General features: G+C 40.8%; 1 protein-coding gene across 1 annotated transcript; it reads left to right on the top strand.

Moving 5' to 3' along the window:
• The first annotated feature begins 4,112 nt into the window (after positions 1-4,112).
• Positions 4,113-18,639, top strand: LOC113407846 (alcohol dehydrogenase class-3). The gene is made up of 9 exons (XM_026658399.2): positions 4,113-4,208; positions 7,758-7,859; positions 8,879-9,020; positions 9,685-9,772; positions 11,664-11,883; positions 12,709-12,969; positions 13,705-13,840; positions 14,788-14,926; positions 17,283-18,639. The coding sequence occupies exons 1-9, from the start codon at positions 4,197-4,199 to the stop codon at positions 17,305-17,307; spliced, it is 1,125 nt and encodes a 374-aa protein (XP_026514184.1). The 5' UTR covers positions 4,113-4,196; the 3' UTR covers positions 17,308-18,639.
• The last annotated feature ends 701 nt before the right edge of the window (positions 18,640-19,340 follow it).

A 19,340-nucleotide genomic window follows, 5' to 3' on the forward strand; every position in this document is an offset into this window, starting at 1 on the left:
CATCTACTGCTCATTTTATTTTCTCTTTGGTACAATTTGTTATTGTTTAATTTTCTTAAGATGCAGGACTAATTTGATTTTTTCATATTACAAACACACGGCAATTTGTTTCCAGTAGACTTATCCGATTACTAGCATCTCCTGGGTCTGTGTGTGTAAAAAAATATGAAACTCCCTAATCCTCTCCTTCTGAGCCAATAGGAGTTTTGCTAACCTTTCATCAACTACAAGTTGCTCTTACAGTATATCATATTGACCACTGATTGGTCAGGGCCTTGCATAAAACACAGGTTGTCAATATATAATGGTAGAGTTCCCCAGATCATATTCCGTTTCTAAAATTTCTTTGGCTTCTGGGTTGAACAAAAATCATATTTAAAGGCCTAGCAAAGACCTTTAAGAAATATATGAATTAATCTCCATTGGGAAGAAAAGTATGTCTTCAATTCAAGTGGGGTATGATTTTGTTGCCTATAACCTTATAGTGTGGTCTTTGAATTTCTCCCTGGATGGTTAGTGTTTCACTCGGGTAATGTACCTAAAATTGACCTGAGAAAGACCAACCTTTTCTGAGTTTCTTTAAAAAAAAACCAAACAAACACCAAAAATCTAATGCAAAAAGTTATAGCAATCGTAAGTATAATTTATGGGGTGTCAAATAATAGAAAATGGACCCATATAAACATTAGAACAAACAAAAAATTGTTTGGTTGTGCAGTTAAGGTTGCATCAGGACATATGCCAACTATTCAAAACCTTAAAAGCATGAAAATAAGAAGTTATGGGGAAATACTCTAGCTTTCCTTGTCACCATCACACATCATCCACAAAGCACTGATTTCCATCTCTAACAAATACCCATAAGCAATATGCACCCCAGCTTCATGCTACTCTAATGCAAAACTTTAAAAGCAACCTTGTACTCTCTTATATCAATGGTCACACAGGCCATTCATTTGGAAATTTATTCTGCTTTAACATTACTGAAATCACAACTAAGGTTTTCCCTTTGAAACCAAAAATTTCAATACCTATTTCAATAACATTTTCCATGTTTTTAAGAAAAAATTTGATTTTTTTTAAATCCATTAAAAATCGTGAAAAAAAACTAAATGTGGGTCAATAAGGTACACTTCCTTAAAATATTTCAAAATTATTTTCATTTTGAAGATAGGTTTTCATTTTTCAACCTGCTCTACTCAATAGAAATAAATAAGTAATATTTATACCTTTTAATTTTTCAAAGTGTAATACAAACATTGTCCTTCCAACTCGCCTGTGAAGTAAGTTAATATAGGAGAGTTGAAATGATAATTCAGGCGTTTCTGGCTCCTAGCGGTATATCACATGGCTTCTCCCATTCAAATACAGGCCCCAGTTATACAAGTAGTCCCTTACATGAGGATGGCTGCGTTCACACATAGGCTCAATGAAGTCTGTGGGGCTTCACAAGGGTCCACTTGCATGGAACAACTTGCTGGATCAGAATCACAATTGGTAAAAAGTACAAAGTCTCTAACTATTCATCTCCCCTCCCATTCCCCCCCTCCCCAAAAACTCATTTTCTAAGGAAGGAGTAATTGTTGGTAATACCATATAGGAATAATGGAGAGTCTGGTATTCGCCTTTTAGTGTAGCATGAAGCCTGGTCATGTACCTTGATGGGAGCTGAGGATTTTCTGATGCTCCTTGCCTGCCCCCAACAGACAAATTGTAAGTGTTTTTCAATTCCAGCTCTAACCAGGCAGAGCTTACTAAGGGTACGTCTACACTTACCGGAGGGTCCGGCGGCAGGCAATCGATGTTCTGGGATCGATTTATCGCGTCTAGTGAAGACGCGATAAAATCGATCCCTGATCGCTCTGCCGTCGACTCCGGAAATCCACCGCAGCAAGAGGCGGCAGCGGAGTCGACGGCGGCGCGGCAGCGGTCGACTTGCCGCCGTCCTCACAGCCAGGTAAGTCGACCTAAAATACGCCACTTCAGCTACGCTATTCACATAGCTGAAGTTGCGTATCTTAGGTCGACCCCCCGCTGTAGTGTAGACCTAGCCTCAGATACAGAACCAGACCTTAAGAAAGCTGAGTCTGGAGGCCCAATAAGAAATGTGAAATAGGGCCATCCCACTTTAAAGGGAGTGGCATATGGCCAGGCATATTATGGCTGTACAATTCTGCCTCCTCCCCCCCCCCCCCCAAAAAAAAAAAAAAAACTAAAGACATTTTTAGCCTGATCCTGGAAATTTTTGTTCAAGATGGACAGAAAGAGCTGTTCTGATAGGTATGTTGGGATAAATTACATAGTCTGGGGGGATCCTGCCTTCCCAGGAAATTCATAAGATCTGTCCAAGATCTATAACCAATTTGATACTGACATGCGTCTGACGAAGTGGGTATTCACCCACGAAAGCTTATGCTCCAATACATCTGTTAGTCTTAAAGGTGCCACAGGACTCTCTGTTGCTTGATACTTTCAGTTACTTTAGGACAGTGGTGTTCACAGAGGTCTTAGAAGGACAGCTTGATATAAATACCCATATATCTAGTACTGCATTTTGCTAGACAGAAAAGAAATCAGAACAGCGAGAGTAGAGTGTCACAGAGTGTATGGAGAGGAGGGACAAGAGTGGGGAATCCTCTCCTTATCTAATGTTAATTACATAGCCCAGTAAGTCTCTATATGAGGTAATAATTTGCAGTATATACATTCTATATATTTAAAAAAATAAAAGAACACCTCAGCTATACCCCATGGCCTTGCAGGCATATAAGCTGTCATTCTCGTAGAGGTTATGGGAATAAAAACAATCTTGAAGAGAGATTTAAATAAGTAAGGGTAGGGTTCTCTCCGACCAGTTTAGGACAGGAATTACATGAATGAAATAATACCTGAGTGGGGAGCAGTTGTGATGTCACAAAAAAGGGACTATGGCTTTATGCAGGGGAATAATGAAAATCTATGTAATGCAAAAACATGCTTGTATCACAATATCATGAGACAATCTCAAAATAGTGTGAAAATGTCACAAACACTCAATCATGTGACCACACAAATGATGACACGTGGAAACACCATGATGATATGTAGAACCCCCGGCTCTCCCTTACTGCACCAACTCTGAAGAACGAAATAATGTTGCAACATAATGATGTAAAATTCACAATGGGTGGCAACCCTGACGGAACTCCCAAGTAACAACAACTTATTTTCATGCAAATAACCTTGGCAATAAACAGGAAAGAGAAATACATATCTCTCTCAATGTAACTTTTTTTTAAAAAGTCAGCATGAGACACTAGTGAATCTTGATATGGGGTATCAAGAATGAGATGGGGGGGGCGTAAAGACAAGACTGGCAGATGTTTCTGTCCACTCCCACTGCTGGAACAGTGCTCTGTGTTATTATTATTATTAGCTATGCATTTCAAGACAGGTATCCTACTAGCCACTCTCTCCCACAGCACAGGTCCCGGTAGGTGCAGGAGGGCTCTGCATGGAGCACCCTGTAGGGGCGGGGCCAGTTTGTAGTACTGTATTTGACGCCGCACCAATATTTTTACTAGTGCAGCAGGTAATTCTATTTCCAAGTTTTCCAATGTTCCGCAGACCGTTTCCCCCTATGGAAAAGGCTGGAAGTTCTTCCTCAAGAACAGTCACCATGTCTTATGAACACCTCTAGCTTGTACACAGAGCGCCCTGAGAACACCCTGGGCGCGTTTCCCCGTTCGTTGCTTGTAGATGTAGGTGTGAGTTTTGCTATATCTGATGCATAACTGCACAATAACAACAGCCACACTGCCCAGGGACAAACGGGGGTGGGGGTGGGACACTAGTGAGGGGTCACGTTTTCCCTCCTTCCCCGGGAAACTTTTTAGCGTCCGGACCGTCCTACTGACGTTTCAAACACAGCGAGACTTTGTGGGGCCCATGTATTTGCATTGCAGACTCCCCTGCCCCTGACGCTTCTTACCGGGCTCCACCTCTCTGGGGTGACCGCTGCAAGCAAACGAGCAGCCCAGCGCCTCGCCGGCGGAGCGACGCTTCAGTCATCGCCCTAAGGGGGAGTGGCAGCCTGTCGCCCGGCCCTGAAGAGGCGGCTCCAGCGGCAGCGAGCGGGCGCGCATGCACCGGCTCGGGCGGCCCCGTTGAGGAGCACGCTTGGCAGGGCTGAGGGGGAGGACCGGCTGCGGGGGCCCATGGCGAGCGGGGTAAGGCGCATGGAACGTTCCCCGGGAGGGGAGGAACGCGGCCGCTCCCCGCGGCCGCGCTCCCGGGCAGAGGGGGGCTCGAACAGGCGGGGAAGGGGGGCTCGAGCAGGCGGGGAAGGGGGCCGCTGGGCAGGCAGCGCGGAGGAAGGCGGGAGGCTGCCGTGCAGGAGGGCCGCGTCCTAGCTCGCTAGCTGGGCTGCCGGGGTGCTCCCAAGCGACCGCAGTGCTCTTCTGATCCGCACTCCCAGGAGGCGACCTGCTGGAGCTGGGGTTTGCTCACGCTGGAGTTGCCCGGAGTTTTAGAGCAAACAGGTGTTTTCCTTAAATCACAGTACAGGAAGCTGGACATCGAGGGTGTTCTTCCATAGAGTCCATCGCAGGAGGTTAACTTGCACTGTTGCTTTTTCTTAAGCTTTGCGATGCAAGCACACAGCATCGTTTAGAGTACAGCATGGAATTTATTATCTATCACTTCTGTTGTGGTAGCGGGCAAAGACCCCAGTTGGGAACACGGGTGTTAAGTGCTGTATACAATGCCATGGTCCTGTCCCAAACAGCTTATGACCTGGAGTCCCAGTGAGTTCAATAGAATTGCACACATGCATAACGTTATTCATGTATGTGTCTGCAGAAGTGTGGGCCTAAGATGACAAGTAGCCTGGCACAGATAAGATCAGGGAGAAATATCCATGCATTCTTGACTCCTAAGAAGAACTATAATCATTATAAATGTGTTTGCCCCAAAGGGGTAAATATTTATACATCAATCTGGAAGGCTGGGTACACAATTAGTTGGAAAACTTGTTACTATCATCTGCCTGTTTGACCCTTTGTGGTTGCTGTGAAAAAGATTGGTATATCAATCTATCCCTCAGGGGTTCTCAAACATCATTGCACTGAAACCCTCTTCTGATAACAAACGTTATTACAGGATCCCAGGAATGGGGACTGAAGCCTGAGCCTGCACAAACCCTGCTCCCCGGATGAGGGTGCCAAAGCTGAAGCCCAAGGGCTTCCGCCCTAGCTGGTGAGGTTTGAGCTTCCGCCCCAGGCCTCAGCAAGTCTAAGCCAGCCCTGGCGACCCCATTTAAACGGGATCGCGACCCACTTTGGGGTCCTGGCCCACAGTTTGAGAACTGCTGCTCTACAGTTATAAGATCAGCAGATACTGTTCACCCAGTGACAATGAGTTGGCCATTTCACGTAACTATTTCAAAATCTCTTGAGAGTCTAACTCTACACACTGCTTTCTTCCCCTCAACTGCATCCTACATCACCAGTCGGTCTGAGTAGGTCAAATAATTAAATGATTGCCCAGACAGTGAAAGCTTGTCCTACCAACTGTTCCAAAATAAGATGCAACTTCTACAACTGTTCTAGTGGGCTCAGCTGTAATGGCATAAACAGAAAATGATTGTGTGTTTGGAGGGCTAGCTTGATTGAATTAATAAAGATACTGTTTCGATGCTAATATCTGTAATAAAGAACAAGAAAAATACAGCAAATAACCTTTTTCAAATGTTGTCTTCAGAGCCTCTCAATGAAGCAACAGAAAATTAAATTTCAGTCTAATAATTTAACAAAACTTTGATACCCTAATTTCAGTTTTTAATATTCCGGGGGCCTGGATAAACATTAACTACCTATTATTTCAAGTCTCCTCTATAAAGGCTACACTTTTAGACTGAACAGCATGTTGTAGACTGAGAGGTACTTGGAATGAGCCTTCTGCAACATCTTGTCATATCTGTTGAGTTGTCATATCCTTTTTTTGCTTTTTATTTTTAGAAGTATTTATGCAGGGAAAACTAGGAACTTCTACCTTTTTTTTTATTGTAAATTTAAGATGTGTAATGTTTGTTCATTGAATGTTCACAGCCAACTATTAAGGTCTACATCTATTCTATAACTTTTATTTTTTAAGCCATCTCTTTATTTAAATAATCCATACCCATTCACATTTTGAAAACATTTACTCTTAAATCCTCACATTTGAGAGAATGAATCAGTTTTCATATTGTGGAAAAGGGCTTAATTGAAAACTTATTTAGTTATTTACTGGTTGACAGTTCCTCTTGTACTTTGATCCCTAGAAATTAACTAGATTTCCTGGCAAACTTTCAGGAGTTTAGTCACAATTCCCCAAGTGCAAAGCAGTGTAACTTGTTGGTTTCTATGCAGCTGCTTTCCCAAAGTTAATATATCACATTTATTATATGCATACAGACAATAATGCAGAATAAACTAGCCTGAAGTTTGTGAAGGGCTGGGAAAGAAGTAACAAAGGCCTTTTATGCTTGGGGGAAGTTGATTGTTATGGCTATTCCAGTATAAGGTAACTATTTTGGAATAGCTCCCCCATGTTGGCACTCAGTTTTGGAATAATTACTCCGTTCACAAAGCAATAGTTCTAGCTATGCCAGTCAATTTCCCTGTGCAGACAAAGCCTTAAATTCAGCTTCAAAGTTCATTAGAACAGGCCTCTGTGTTCTGTGGCAAGCTATTGCATGTAGCATTTCACTGAAAAAGATGCTGCCTTGTGTGGTTAAAAAGGAGAATAATTTAGGTTAACAGATATACTACCAGCATAAGATTTTTCCATAGCTCCTCAGACAATTGAACTGAAGCTCATCAGACTTTTAAAAAGGGAAATCTAAGAGCAGTCCAGATCCTCATTCTCACAGGACCCAATTCTGCTCTTGGTTGCATGGATGTAACTCCTGCTGACTTCCTCAGCTGGAAGTGCATCCATGTAACTGGAGGCAGAATTGGAGCCATTGATTCAAAAAAATGTTGCTTTTTCAAGAATCTAAGTTCTGTTTATCTTTAAAATGTTTCTACCCTACTTGAGTGAAAAAGTGAGCTTCCCCAGATAAATAAATGCAGTGTAGTCTTAGGGTGAAATTCATCCATGATGCTGAAGCCTACACAGAGTCTTGGTTGTGGGCAGTTCTGCTGGCAGAGTGGTCACACAGAAGTAAGTATCTGTGCATCCCCTATGCATTGCATAAAAGTTCTCTGTGCTGGCCACATGTAGTCTGCTGCAGAAAGCCACAATGGGAGCAGGCTGGGTGGGGGGCAACAGATTGACCTCTGTGTTGATCCGAACTCTTATGTGAGACAAATGGCTTAACTGAATTTTCCAAGCTTTGAAATCTTGATTGTGTGTACTGCTGGCACTAGCTACAGAAAAACACCATGTGCCTCACATAAATGCTGATTGTTTATTTTAAAATGTCACTGGCATTATCTAACATTTTTCATATGACTCTTTTCCCCCCTCCCCCCATTACCACAACATACTGTCTTCAAAGTACTAAAATAACACTTTTAAGTCTTGGTGGTTCTTGTTTAAGTTCCTGAAAGCAAATGTAGGGCGTCTGTCCCTTTGTTCTAAAGTCATTGGGAGTTGAGGGAAGGATCTGACCTATAACTTCATATCTGGGATTATTTCCAAAAATTAGTAGCCTTTCTTTTGTTTTTCCCTCCAGTGCACAAGAATTATTATAAATGAACAGTGCAATAACTCGGCTCTTCTTTCTCATTTAGGTTATTAAATGCAAGGCCGCTGTTGCCTGGGATGCAGGTAAACCACTCTCTATAGAAGAGGTAGAGGTTGCACCACCAAAAGCACATGAAGTCCGTATTAAGGTAACTTAAGCAAATGTTTATGGCCTGCTTTACGCTTTGTACTTTGGGAGACCAAATAATAAAGCTGAATAATTTGTTTGCCCTTGTAGGAAAAAATGTTGAATTTACAGTGTTTGTGTTATCTGTTTGTTTGAAACCTAGGTAAGACTCTAAAGAAAATGATGGTGTCTGGTTTTTGGGATGGCATAAAATGAAATGGCTGCTGGTCTGAGGCCTAACACTTATTTTGGTCTTGGGCCAAAGCCTAAAAATCACTGCTGTTCTGAGGGATCAGTAGCAATATCAATCCATCTGAGTGAGAAACATGTGCTTTATCCCAATGGAAACCTAACCTCATTCATTCATTTATTTATTTTAATTTTTCAAACTGTATGTGACTTTCAGTGCTAGCCATTTCAGTTCATAATTTATCAGACCTCAAACTCATCACTGTGATTAGCATCTTGCACACTCCAGATCTTCACTTCTGATTCTAACAAGACTTTTAATAGGCAGTATCTCCCAAACTAATATATAGGGTGCAATGTGCCTCCGTGCAAAGAGTCCACATGAGGTCCTGTGTGCTACTTAACACTTCTATTAAGAACTTACATTGGATTTATGCAGTGCTTATAATGTTATATGGACCCTCTCTACAGGGTGTTTTTTTTTTTTTTTTTCACTGTTGAAGATTGATCCCATTTGAAATCTGGGGTACCACGTTGTTTTCAAATCACATAGAGCACTGGCTTTAGCAGATCTTGAGCCAGCAGCTGCCAATTTTACATCAGTACTGAAGGGATGAGAATCAAGCAGAGATCAAAGCAATGTGATTATTTTTTCAGGTCCAATATATCTTGTGAGTTGCCGGAGCTAAAAACACTTTGGTTAAACTACTACAAAAGTCTTCAGAATCAGTGAATTCATCCTAGCACTAGTCTTGGATTACTGACCAGGAAAAATATTTCAATACCGGTTATCTCTTTAGATTCTCCTTCGTTACCTCCAGAATATTTCAGATTATTATAATATTCCTTTAGGTTGTTGCCACTGCTGTCTGTCACACAGATGCCTATACGCTGAGTGGTGCTGATCCTGAGGGGTGTTTCCCAGTGATTTTGGGTCACGAAGGAGCAGGAATTGTGGAGAGTGTTGGGGAAGGAGTAACTAAATTAAAACCAGGTAGGAAAACATTTGGCTCTTCACAAACGCTTTTTCTAATTTCTTTGGAAATCTTGCTTCACGAGAATAAATTGCTCCAACTTGTCCACTGAAAAGCAGAATTAGCGAGCTGCCATGATGTTTTTGTTGGGCTATACCTGCCTAAAATTTTCCTTCATGGGGGTGGTCCAATACTAGCCTAACTAATGTGCTCTTGGTTTATTATTCAGAAGAGAGTAGTTTACAGGATTATGGTGTAATACTGTATGGAGAAACTATTTTTGTTCTAAAAGTGTCAGTTGTTTTTAACCACTTGAACAATTAGAGATAACAGCTGTCTAGATATTCTGTTTTTTTCCATATAGGTTTTACATCTTTGTTCCTATTTGTTCTTGTTTAACTTTAGATGGAAATGGATTGTTTATTCAGACATGAGATGAATCAGGGTTTTTTTATACACAGCACTTTACAAAACCTGTACTTTGTCATTCTATATTTGTAAGTGCATTGGAGACTTCAAATGCACAAATAAGACTGCATGAATGATTGCCCCCATTAAAATGTCATGGTATTGACCATGTTAACATTTGACCACATACCAAATGTGTGTATGTTTCTTTCATATTATCCTTTCAGCCTTTAAACAGCTAGTCATGTGAAATGTTTCTCTCATTATGTTCTCTAGGTGACACAGTCATCCCACTGTACATCCCACAATGTGGAGAATGCAAGTTCTGTTTGAACCCTAAAACCAATCTCTGCCAAAAGATAAGGTTGATGCACTTTTTTCTTGATACACACAGAACAATAATTGTTCAGTGTAGCTCACTTATGTAACAAAGTTAACTGAATTTGTATCATTGTTTTGACTTCATGTACCATCTGATTAAATACAGAGCAAGGTCACTTAGTTGGAAAGATGTATGTTTTAGGTTTGTTATGCAATACCCATTTTTCTCCCTTTTTTCAAGGCTTAGTAGTCGGTTTTTTGGTCTCACTTAAATTCACTTCTTTGTGTGTGGCTGTGATACTGTGCTATGAATACTATCATTTGTCAAGGTATCTAGTAATGGAGGATGTATTCAAAATTCTGTTTGATTCAAGTGGTAGCTTATCATAGAAAATTATTGCCCTTTGAATGAAGAAATTGACCACAGCGAGTCATTCTATGTTCAACCCAAGGAACAGTAGTTTTCCCTTTATAAACAAGAATCACAGTCTGTTTTCTACCCTTTAAAATGTCTTTGTCCTAAAATGTGATGCACTTCAGTTAGCCTTTGCTAAGTTGTTGCATGTTTAGATCTCAGTCATGTAAACCAGTGGCTCTCAAGCTTCCCAGACCACTGTACCCCTTTCAGGAGTCGGATTTATCTTGTGTATCTCCAAGTTTCACCTCACTTAAACTACTTGCTTACAAAATCAGACATAAAAATACAAAAGTGTCACAGCACAACCCTATTACTGAAAAATTGCTCACTTTCTCATTTTTACCATATAATTATAAAATAAATCAATTGGAATATAAATATTGTACTTACATTTCAGTATATCGTCTATAGAGCAGTATAAAGAAGTCATTGTATGAAATTTTAGTATGTACAGACTCCGCTAGTGCTTTTTGTGTAGCCTGTTGTAAAACTAGGTAAATATCTAGATGAGTTGATGTACCCCCTGCAAAACCTCTGCATACCCCCAGGGCCACATGTACCCCTGGTTGAGAATCACTGATGAAAGCCACTCAGCCAGCAGCAGAGCTCCAGCAGTTATGGTAGCTACCATTTTAGCAGACCCAGATTAAATCGCAAGTAAACACTAGCATGACCTCATAGTTTCCATTCATGCATACCACAAAACCACTATCCACTATGATGGGATTGGCAGAGGCTGCTCAGAAGAGACTTGGGATATGTCTATACTGCAATCACAGGATGTGATTTTTTTAGTTCATGTAAACGTAGCCAGGCTAGCTTGATTAAGGCTAACTAAGGAACCGGTAGCACTGAAGCCACAGCAGTACGTGCCTCTGGGCAGGTAAACAAGCCTGCTCAGAACCCTGAGTCGTTACTTGGGTGGCTACCCCATGCTGAAGCCTGTGCTGCCTCAGCGTCACTGCTCGGATACCCAAAGTAGCTAGAGTAAAGCGAGTTCAGGTATGACTGCACAAATTGCAAATCATACCCCACCATTGCAGCGTAGGCATACCCTGGGACTAAAAGAACAGAGGATACAGTGGGGCAGGAGTGGGGTGTGTTGGAAAGAGCAGTTATGGTTTATAGGCATTGTGCGGTTTCCTGAATGTCTGTGTCAGAGTGCTGTTAGGTCCTGCTTCATCAAAGCACTTAAAGTGCTTACGTCCCACTGAAATCAGTGGGACTTAAATGCATTCTTAAGAACTTTGATGAATTGAGGCTTTGGAGCATGATCCAAAGCCTGTTAAAGCCAGTAGAAAGATTGCAACAGGCCTGTAGTCTCTAACTTTCATGAACTCAGGCTTTACTTAAATGTCTTCAAAATTTTGACTCTACGGGTAATCATGTAGCTAAATCTCCATGCACTGCTCAGAAACTGTACCACTTGATGGAAATTAAGTCACTTCCTAGACTCTCTCCTATCACTTTCTGTGACACTACATTAAATATCATTTGTTGTATTGTGTTTTTTCAGAGTTACCCAAGGAAAAGGACTGATGCCCGATGGTACCAGCAGGTTCACCTGCAAAGGGAAGCAAATTTACCACTTCATGGGGACTAGCACCTTCTCTGAATACACCGTTGTGGCTGACATCTCTGTGGCTAAAATTGATGCTGCTGCTCCTCTGGATAAAGTTTGCCTATTGGGCTGTGGAATTTCAACAGGCTATGGCGCTGCCATCAACACTGCCAAGGTACGGAGCCTAGCTGCTCACTCTCTCTTCCCCGTAACTGTGGCTAATGACATTAAACTGGAAATAAAGTACTGCCATGAAAATCTGTTAAGGCTGGGCTTGGAGAAAGTAAGACCAGAGGAACAGTCACTGAGTGGGAGAAGGGACATGTGCTCACCACTTCCTTCCTTCCTCTTCCACTGCCAAATTTGACAGGGAGCCAGACCTAGTAGGAAACAGGAAGATTGACCTGGGCTTCCTACCTGTTTAGCCTCAGCAGACAAAGTCAGATCAAAAACCCTCTTCCTCCTTCTCCCAGCTCTCTTTGTGCAGAGTGGGGTAGAGGAAGCATGTCTTGATGGAGGCAAGTGGATGTGGAGAGGAGCCACCTTGAACTGTTCAGGGATTTGTTTGTGGATGGATATTATGGATCAGTTGGGGTTACCTTATAGTAAGGACAGACTTGTACATATTGACAAGGTTGACAATGTTGCAATGATCTCTGCTTCCACCTGTTCTCATGCCACCATCCCATTACGTGTCAAGTTCTCCCTCTTTGTTTGGGGGAAGGGGGGGAACCGTCCCACGGTTCTAGTGGAGACCCTGAGCCATTGCCCACCTTTTGGGCAAGGAGTAAACTTAGCCCATTATAGCCCTTCAAAAACAATTCATAGACAAGAAAAATCTCTAGCTTACTTCCCTACCTCTGCGCGATAATGACTCACAACTTTGGATTTTTATTCTTTATTTTTCTTAATATTTTTAAATAATCTGTATTTTTCACACACGTGGAAGGATGTGTTTTTTCTTTCCTCCCTCCTGAACAGATTTCTCTTGCTTTGTTAGGTGGAACTTGGTTCTACCTGTGCTGTCTTTGGATTGGGAGGAGTTGGGCTGGCAGTTATTATGGGCTGTAAAGTGGCTGGAGCTTCCCGGATCATCGGCGTTGATCTCAACAAAGATAAATTTGCCAAGGCTAAAGAGTTTGGAGCCACTGAGTGCATCAACCCTCAGGACTTCAAGAAGCCCATACAGGAGGTGCTGGTTGAGCTTACTGATGGTGGAGTGGACTACTCTTTTGAGTGCATTGGGAATGTTGGTGTCATGGTAAGCATGCACATGGTAGTACTGAAAGGGAAGTTTAACTATGACTTGGGATAGTTAATTACCTTAAAAGAAAGACAAGCCCCTTTCTGTTTACAAGGGAGCATTCTATCATCTTTCTTTTCTATCGAGAGTAGGCTGGTACTACTTATACAGTAGACTAAAAGGGTCTATTTCAACCAATCCTAATTATAAAATGAAAGACAAGTTACTGCTTAAGTGAAAAACAGCTCCTTTATGTTCTAAAATATAATTATTGGAAAAAAATTAGTCATGCAAGCGCTGACAGTGCTGAAAAACAAAATATCAGCAAATATACTCCCTGTGATTTCATATTTTCACCTTTCATCCCACATGACAAATTAAATACCTTAATTACAATATTGCTAGGAAGTAACGCTAGGTGGAAAATAATTTTTTCAGTAACAGCATAGACCAGGTTGTTCTTTCAAAGTACAATCCAGCATCCATTGAAATAGACAGACTCCAGGTGGGAGATGGGACTGCACCGTGTTTTAAAAACAAACAAAAAAAAGTGTGGGGCAAGGTGTGGGAATATTGGCCATTTTACCAGTTAAATTATATATACACTTGTCAGAATTTTTTTCTTAACTAGGTACAGCATCACTGACACTTACTCTGTGTTAAAAAAAACGGTGAAATCTGTCAGGCTACATAGCATCAATATATAATAGATGCTTCTTACCAGTGATTAGCTTTATTTTTTTCTGTCTAAAGAGGGCTGCCTTGGAATCCTGTCACAAAGGCTGGGGAGTCAGTGTGATAGTTGGAGTAGCTGCTGCTGGTCAGGAGATCTCTACCCGTCCCTTCCAACTAGTAACAGGTCGCACGTGGAAAGGGACTGCCTTTGGAGGTAACTTTCTGGCACACTGATGATCTCTCTTATCTACTAAAAAAAGAGGGGAAAAGTACAGTCTTCCTCTGTATTTGTGTGAGAAACTGGTTCCTATCAAGTCATTCTTAGTGAATGTGATACTGGCTTTTCAAATATAACCTTTTATAAATAATTTTCCCCCACAGACAAGCTGTAAATGATCAGCCTTCTGTTGCATTTTAAATTCATAATGTGCAAGTAGCAGCCATAATGGGAGAATTTCTCCTGTGCAGTTCTATGGCTGTATCATGGTTGAGGTGCAAATAATCACTTGAAGACTTGAGCAATAACAAGAAGAACAGCTCACCTGGGAAATGGGGAATAATGTAAACATGTTTGTGTAAGTAACTGCACTGTTTAATCACTGAGCAAATGGAATCATTGAGCTCTGCTGTGAGGATGCATAGCTTGTGTGGGGGAGGAGGGGGTTAGACAGTAAAACGGGGGATCCTTTAAGAAGAAACTGTTTAGACATAATTCAGGAATGAAAAGCTGCTGGAGTCTTCGCAAAGTGCCACTTTTATGCAACTCTCTTCCATGCAAGACAAAGCTGTGCTGTGGTCTCGTTCTAAAATACACAAATGTAAAACAGGGAAGAGGGCTCAGAGCCAGTTTTCTGAGGTGATGTCAGCTAGACATTGAACCCAGATCCCTGCAGTGAAAAGTAATGCACTTCGCAAATGAGGACCTCCATTTTGACTGGTCGTTTTAGCTGTACTCGTGCATTCTTTATTCCAGTGCTATTCTACAGCCAGATGGGTATGGATATTATGACATGATCCCAGGATCTCTCTCATACAAAGAAAACTGAGCTTTAATGACTCATACTATTGGGGGGCAGGGTTGATACATTTTATTTCCTACCTCTGCCCTAGTAAGGTTTTGAATTTACTGGGTAAAAAAAGTTGGTTTTGGGTTTTTTTCAGGTTGGAAGAGTGTAGAGAGTGTACCAACGCTGGTGGCTGAATACATGTCAAAAAAGATCAAAGTTGATGAATTTGTGACTCACACTCTGCCTTTTGACAAAATTAATGAGGCTTTTGAACTGATGCATGCAGGGAAGAGGTAGGTTTAAATGTCTTATGTCCGTAACATTTAATAGCTCAATAGTTTGTAGGGCACTGCTATGTTCCTCCTCTCTAGCTACCTGTTGTTCTGACCCTCCTCCCCCTACCCATGCATCCCTTTCGTGTTTCAGATATGCTGTGTGAAGTGCCATGCAGTAAGTGTGTTCATGCACAACTAGAGCAACTCATTGCTCACTCTCTGTTCCTAGGTTAGTGCTGCAACATCAACCTCTATTTTGGGTGGGGACAGGTGAAAGGCAAGGAAAATTACAATGGTTGGTGTTTGAACAGAGGAGGAAACAAACCATAAACTGGAAAAAGAAAGAACTAAAGCCATAAAGGACAAAAATAAAAAAAGCTAACTTCAAGCACCAGAATAAAAGTAGAGACCGAGAAGGAAATTAACAAAAGAAAGTACTTGGATATTAAAATCTCAAACTTAATTCAGAACAGTTAGCATTTTAGATTACACTAGAACCACAGAGTTAAACTGACCAATCAACCACATTCCTCATTTGGAACTGGAAGTACACAATCAGACAGCAGCTGACCAAAGACCAAAAAAAAAAAAAAATCGCAAATACAGTACAGCACTGGTAAACGTAAACTACTACAAAAATAAAGGAAAGCAGCATTTTTCTTCTGAATAATAAAATTTCAAAGCTGTATTAAGTCAATGTTCAGTTGTAAACTTCTGAAAAAGCAAAATTTTGTTCAGGTACAAACCACCTCCATGCCTGTGTTCATAACGGAGTCTACTGTACTTCATTAAATAATAGATTTAAATTTCATGTTCCTCAATGTATTTTAAATAATTGGCTGATTGTTAATATTGAATCTAACCTAGCTATCATCTGGTAGTGAGCTGTTAATGTCCAGTTTACATTTATTAACATGCTGGAGTTGTTCTGTCCCTTATCTTGTTCACCAATGGATTTTTTTCCCCCTAACATGTGACTGGAGGCAGAACTAAAGAACCTTCAGTCACTGGCTGTGACTTAACTCTGCCCATGTTATCTTACCCGGAGTTTCTTCTCAGCTCAGGTAAATGGCAAAATTGTGCTGCCGTTTGCAAAGCAAGCTTCAGCTATAGCAATAAGTAAATTCAAGACACTTTTCCTCAGGAAAGGCGAACTGAGGCTCTCATTGAGCTTGGTGCAAGCCTGAAGGAAAAAACATGAACATTATTTATAGATTGTGAATCAGCGCAGGAGCAATTCTGCCACCTGGTGAATACCAAATGACATATCACAAAAGCATAATACACAGTCCAGGATCTGTTTCAGTCATAGTATAGCCTTGGCAACCTTTGTGAAAGGGATGGTCTGGTTCTCTCCCTGTAAAGCAAAGGCTGGATCCACTCATGGATTTTATATAACATTTCTCTTTGCACGTGAAGGAGAAGAGAGCCTGTCCATAGACACAATGGCAGAATCCACAGCTGTGACTTAAAGCGTAAGAAGGTTTAACTCAAAGGAAAAGGCAACATCCAGTTTCAGTCTTAGAAATAGCATTAAGTTTTGTTCTCCAAGCTGATGAGTTCCATGCCTATAAGTCAAAGGCCAGACTACTGGGAATTCATCAGGATAGTAAGTGAGAGCTTTAAATCCAACTCCTAATTAAGTTTCTAAACAATCTGTATGAAATAGCTATCTTTCCCCCTAGAAATAAAAGCAGGATTAATAAATGGTCCAGGTCACCTACCTCTTAAGAGCATGGATAAACGGAGAAGGGGAAAATCAATTGGTGGACATGATAGGAATCAGACAAATTTTTTTTTTTCTAGTAATTAAATTTTATATTCTCTAACACTGACAACTGCAGACACTGCATTGCCCACACATATCCAATTAACTTGTAGGAAATGAGACTTAAAACGTATCCAGTTTATAACTATTTAGTGCACTTCTGTGCTCCCATGTAAGCACCCTCTGAAATTTAAATAGAGAAAGCTGTTTTAAATTCAGGCTGGGGAAAAAGAAAATGCATTTAAAGCCATCCATTTGACTCAGTTGACAAACAGTCACAAATACTGAAAATTGACTTTAGAACTTGCATAGGTTTTTTTATAAATATTCTCAAATCTAAATTTAGTGTGGAAGAACATATTTACATCTTTGAAGTGAGGGTTTAAAGAGTATAATGTAGGGAATTGAAGACATTAACCAACATGACTGACTGGTTTCTCAACTTACCAGATAACTCAGATTAAAAAAAGGAAATATTAATTTGAGAGAGAGAGGATGGGAGGCTTGTTCTTAGATGAGATGTAGGATTAAGTAACATTTCAAAAACAGTGGTGAAAGTCTTATTATTGATACCTATTTTTGTCTTGTTTTTTTCCTTTGTTGAAGCATTCGAAGTGTCCTGAAATTTTAAGGATCCGGAAGATGGAACCTGCCAGTCTTAGCACTATGCTGTGTCTACTAGTTAATGGAGCTTTTTGAAGACGTGTAGGATCAGCTGGAGAGAAAATTCAGTTGTGATGGGAAAACCATCTGCTTTAGGATCATAGTCTCTATTAAATCATAGGTAACCTGATCTTAGACTAACGATAAATACTAAATCCAGTTATGAAACTAATGCTGGTTGTGGTCATGAAATTAATGTTTTATTCTATACTAGTCATTCCTGAATTCTGACAGTGCCTAAATCTTTAAAGCTGCTTGGTAGTTTTTTTTGTAAACACCACCTAGAAACTTTCATTCCTCTACAGTCATTAATGTGTTTTCTCTACTTCTAAAAAGTTATTAGATGGACTACGTAAGACCTAAAGATCTGTGGGTTGCAGATGTGTACAGAGAAACTCCCTCCCCATGCAAAATAGGGTGAGGAGAAGACCCAGCTGTATCTGCAACAACTTCCTAATCCTCATGATGGGGGATCTTCCTGCAGTGCTCATCAGCAGTAAAAGTTAAATGTTGCAGTTAAGTTCTCACATTGTAGAGAACCCCATGGATGTAGTATTTTATACCATTTTATTCGTTCAGAGCTAGGTTTTTTTCAACCACAGCCATTAGACTCTTATCAGGGGAAGCTTAGTTTCTGCAGATGATTGGGCTGCCAGTGAACTATTGCACTACAGGCTGAAGCTGACCTTATCCTTCATAGTACAGTCTAAGGAGACAATCTCTGAGTAAACTCCTCTCCTAACTTAACTGCTGTGGAACCCAGAGGCATGGGAGAGGGTGATTTAAATCAAGGCCCAACACCCAGCCAACCTGTTGCCGCTGCTGTAAATAGCCCTACTTCGAAAACAAAACTTATTTAAGACTTACCCTTTATTTTGAAAAAACATTAAAACTAGTCAAAGGTTTCTGTGACATTGTTACAGTCTGAGGCCCAAAGCCACAGCTGTGTGGGCTGTGATTTATCTGCTCTTACTGAAAGTGAGGTAAAGAAAGTGCCCTCCTTGCAACAATAATGTTGAAGGAAAACTGAGCACTGTGTAGAAAGTGATATTGGGGATTCACTTCCTTCCTCCTGGCCAATAAACTGCTGCCCTAGCATGAGTGTATGGGGCAACCTGTAGTAAATCTGACCAACTCTAAGGGCTGGACTAAGTAACATGAACATCCCATGGTAACTTCACAAGAATCTTTCTGGTTGTTCCACTCCTGCTTCATTTCCCATTTGGCTAATTACAGTCTACTGTGCTGGCCATATGCCTTCTGTTCCTGTGCTGTAGTGTTACAGTTAACTAACTGTCAGCAGATCAGCAGTAAATAAAGTATGGTGAAGGCCTTGTAGCAGATAGTGTAGGATTTCCATTGTACTATCATTCCATACACCTGGCTATAGATTCATATTAGTCCAGTGTTTAAACATGGTTTCACACTGACAAAAGTTTTAGAAGGAACTACCTGATTCACTTATAACTAGGCTGTAGTTTTGTTAGACTTAAAGCTTTCTCTGGTCTTGAATCTATACAGTTCTAAGGAAAAATTAAAGTAGGGAATGAAGAGGCCCACTGGAGCCATCCCAAGCAGGGTTTCTTAACCTGCAACTTCAAAGTCAGTCAGCTATCAGTCCTTGTTAAGTGGCAGCATCCATAACTTCTAGGATGCCCTGCCTTTACTACCACGTAAACATCATGGTATGAGTAAGTAATACCTGGACAATTACTGATAGGGACCTCTACCCCCACAAAATAAATAAAGGCCTAAAAGCTATATAGTTAAGTTCTCACCTAATATGTTGACCAGTTGGCCATTCAATTAAATAGAGTAATTTTTTTGAGGTAGCATCTGCTGAAGAATTACACAGATAAGGAAGGGATAGATCATCAAAAGGTTTTCTCCTAATAGTGCTGATGAGGGACTAACTCTACTCATGAAATGTAGCATGTGGAAGATTTACCAATTTTAAGAACTTTATGGGACAAATCTAACTCCATGTAGGAGCAATACAAG

This window comes from Terrapene carolina, unplaced genomic scaffold, assembly GCF_002925995.2.
Source record: "Terrapene carolina triunguis isolate 2854851 unplaced genomic scaffold, T_m_triunguis-2.0 Scaffold436, whole genome shotgun sequence".
Taxonomy (NCBI): domain Eukaryota; kingdom Metazoa; phylum Chordata; order Testudines; family Emydidae; genus Terrapene; species Terrapene triunguis.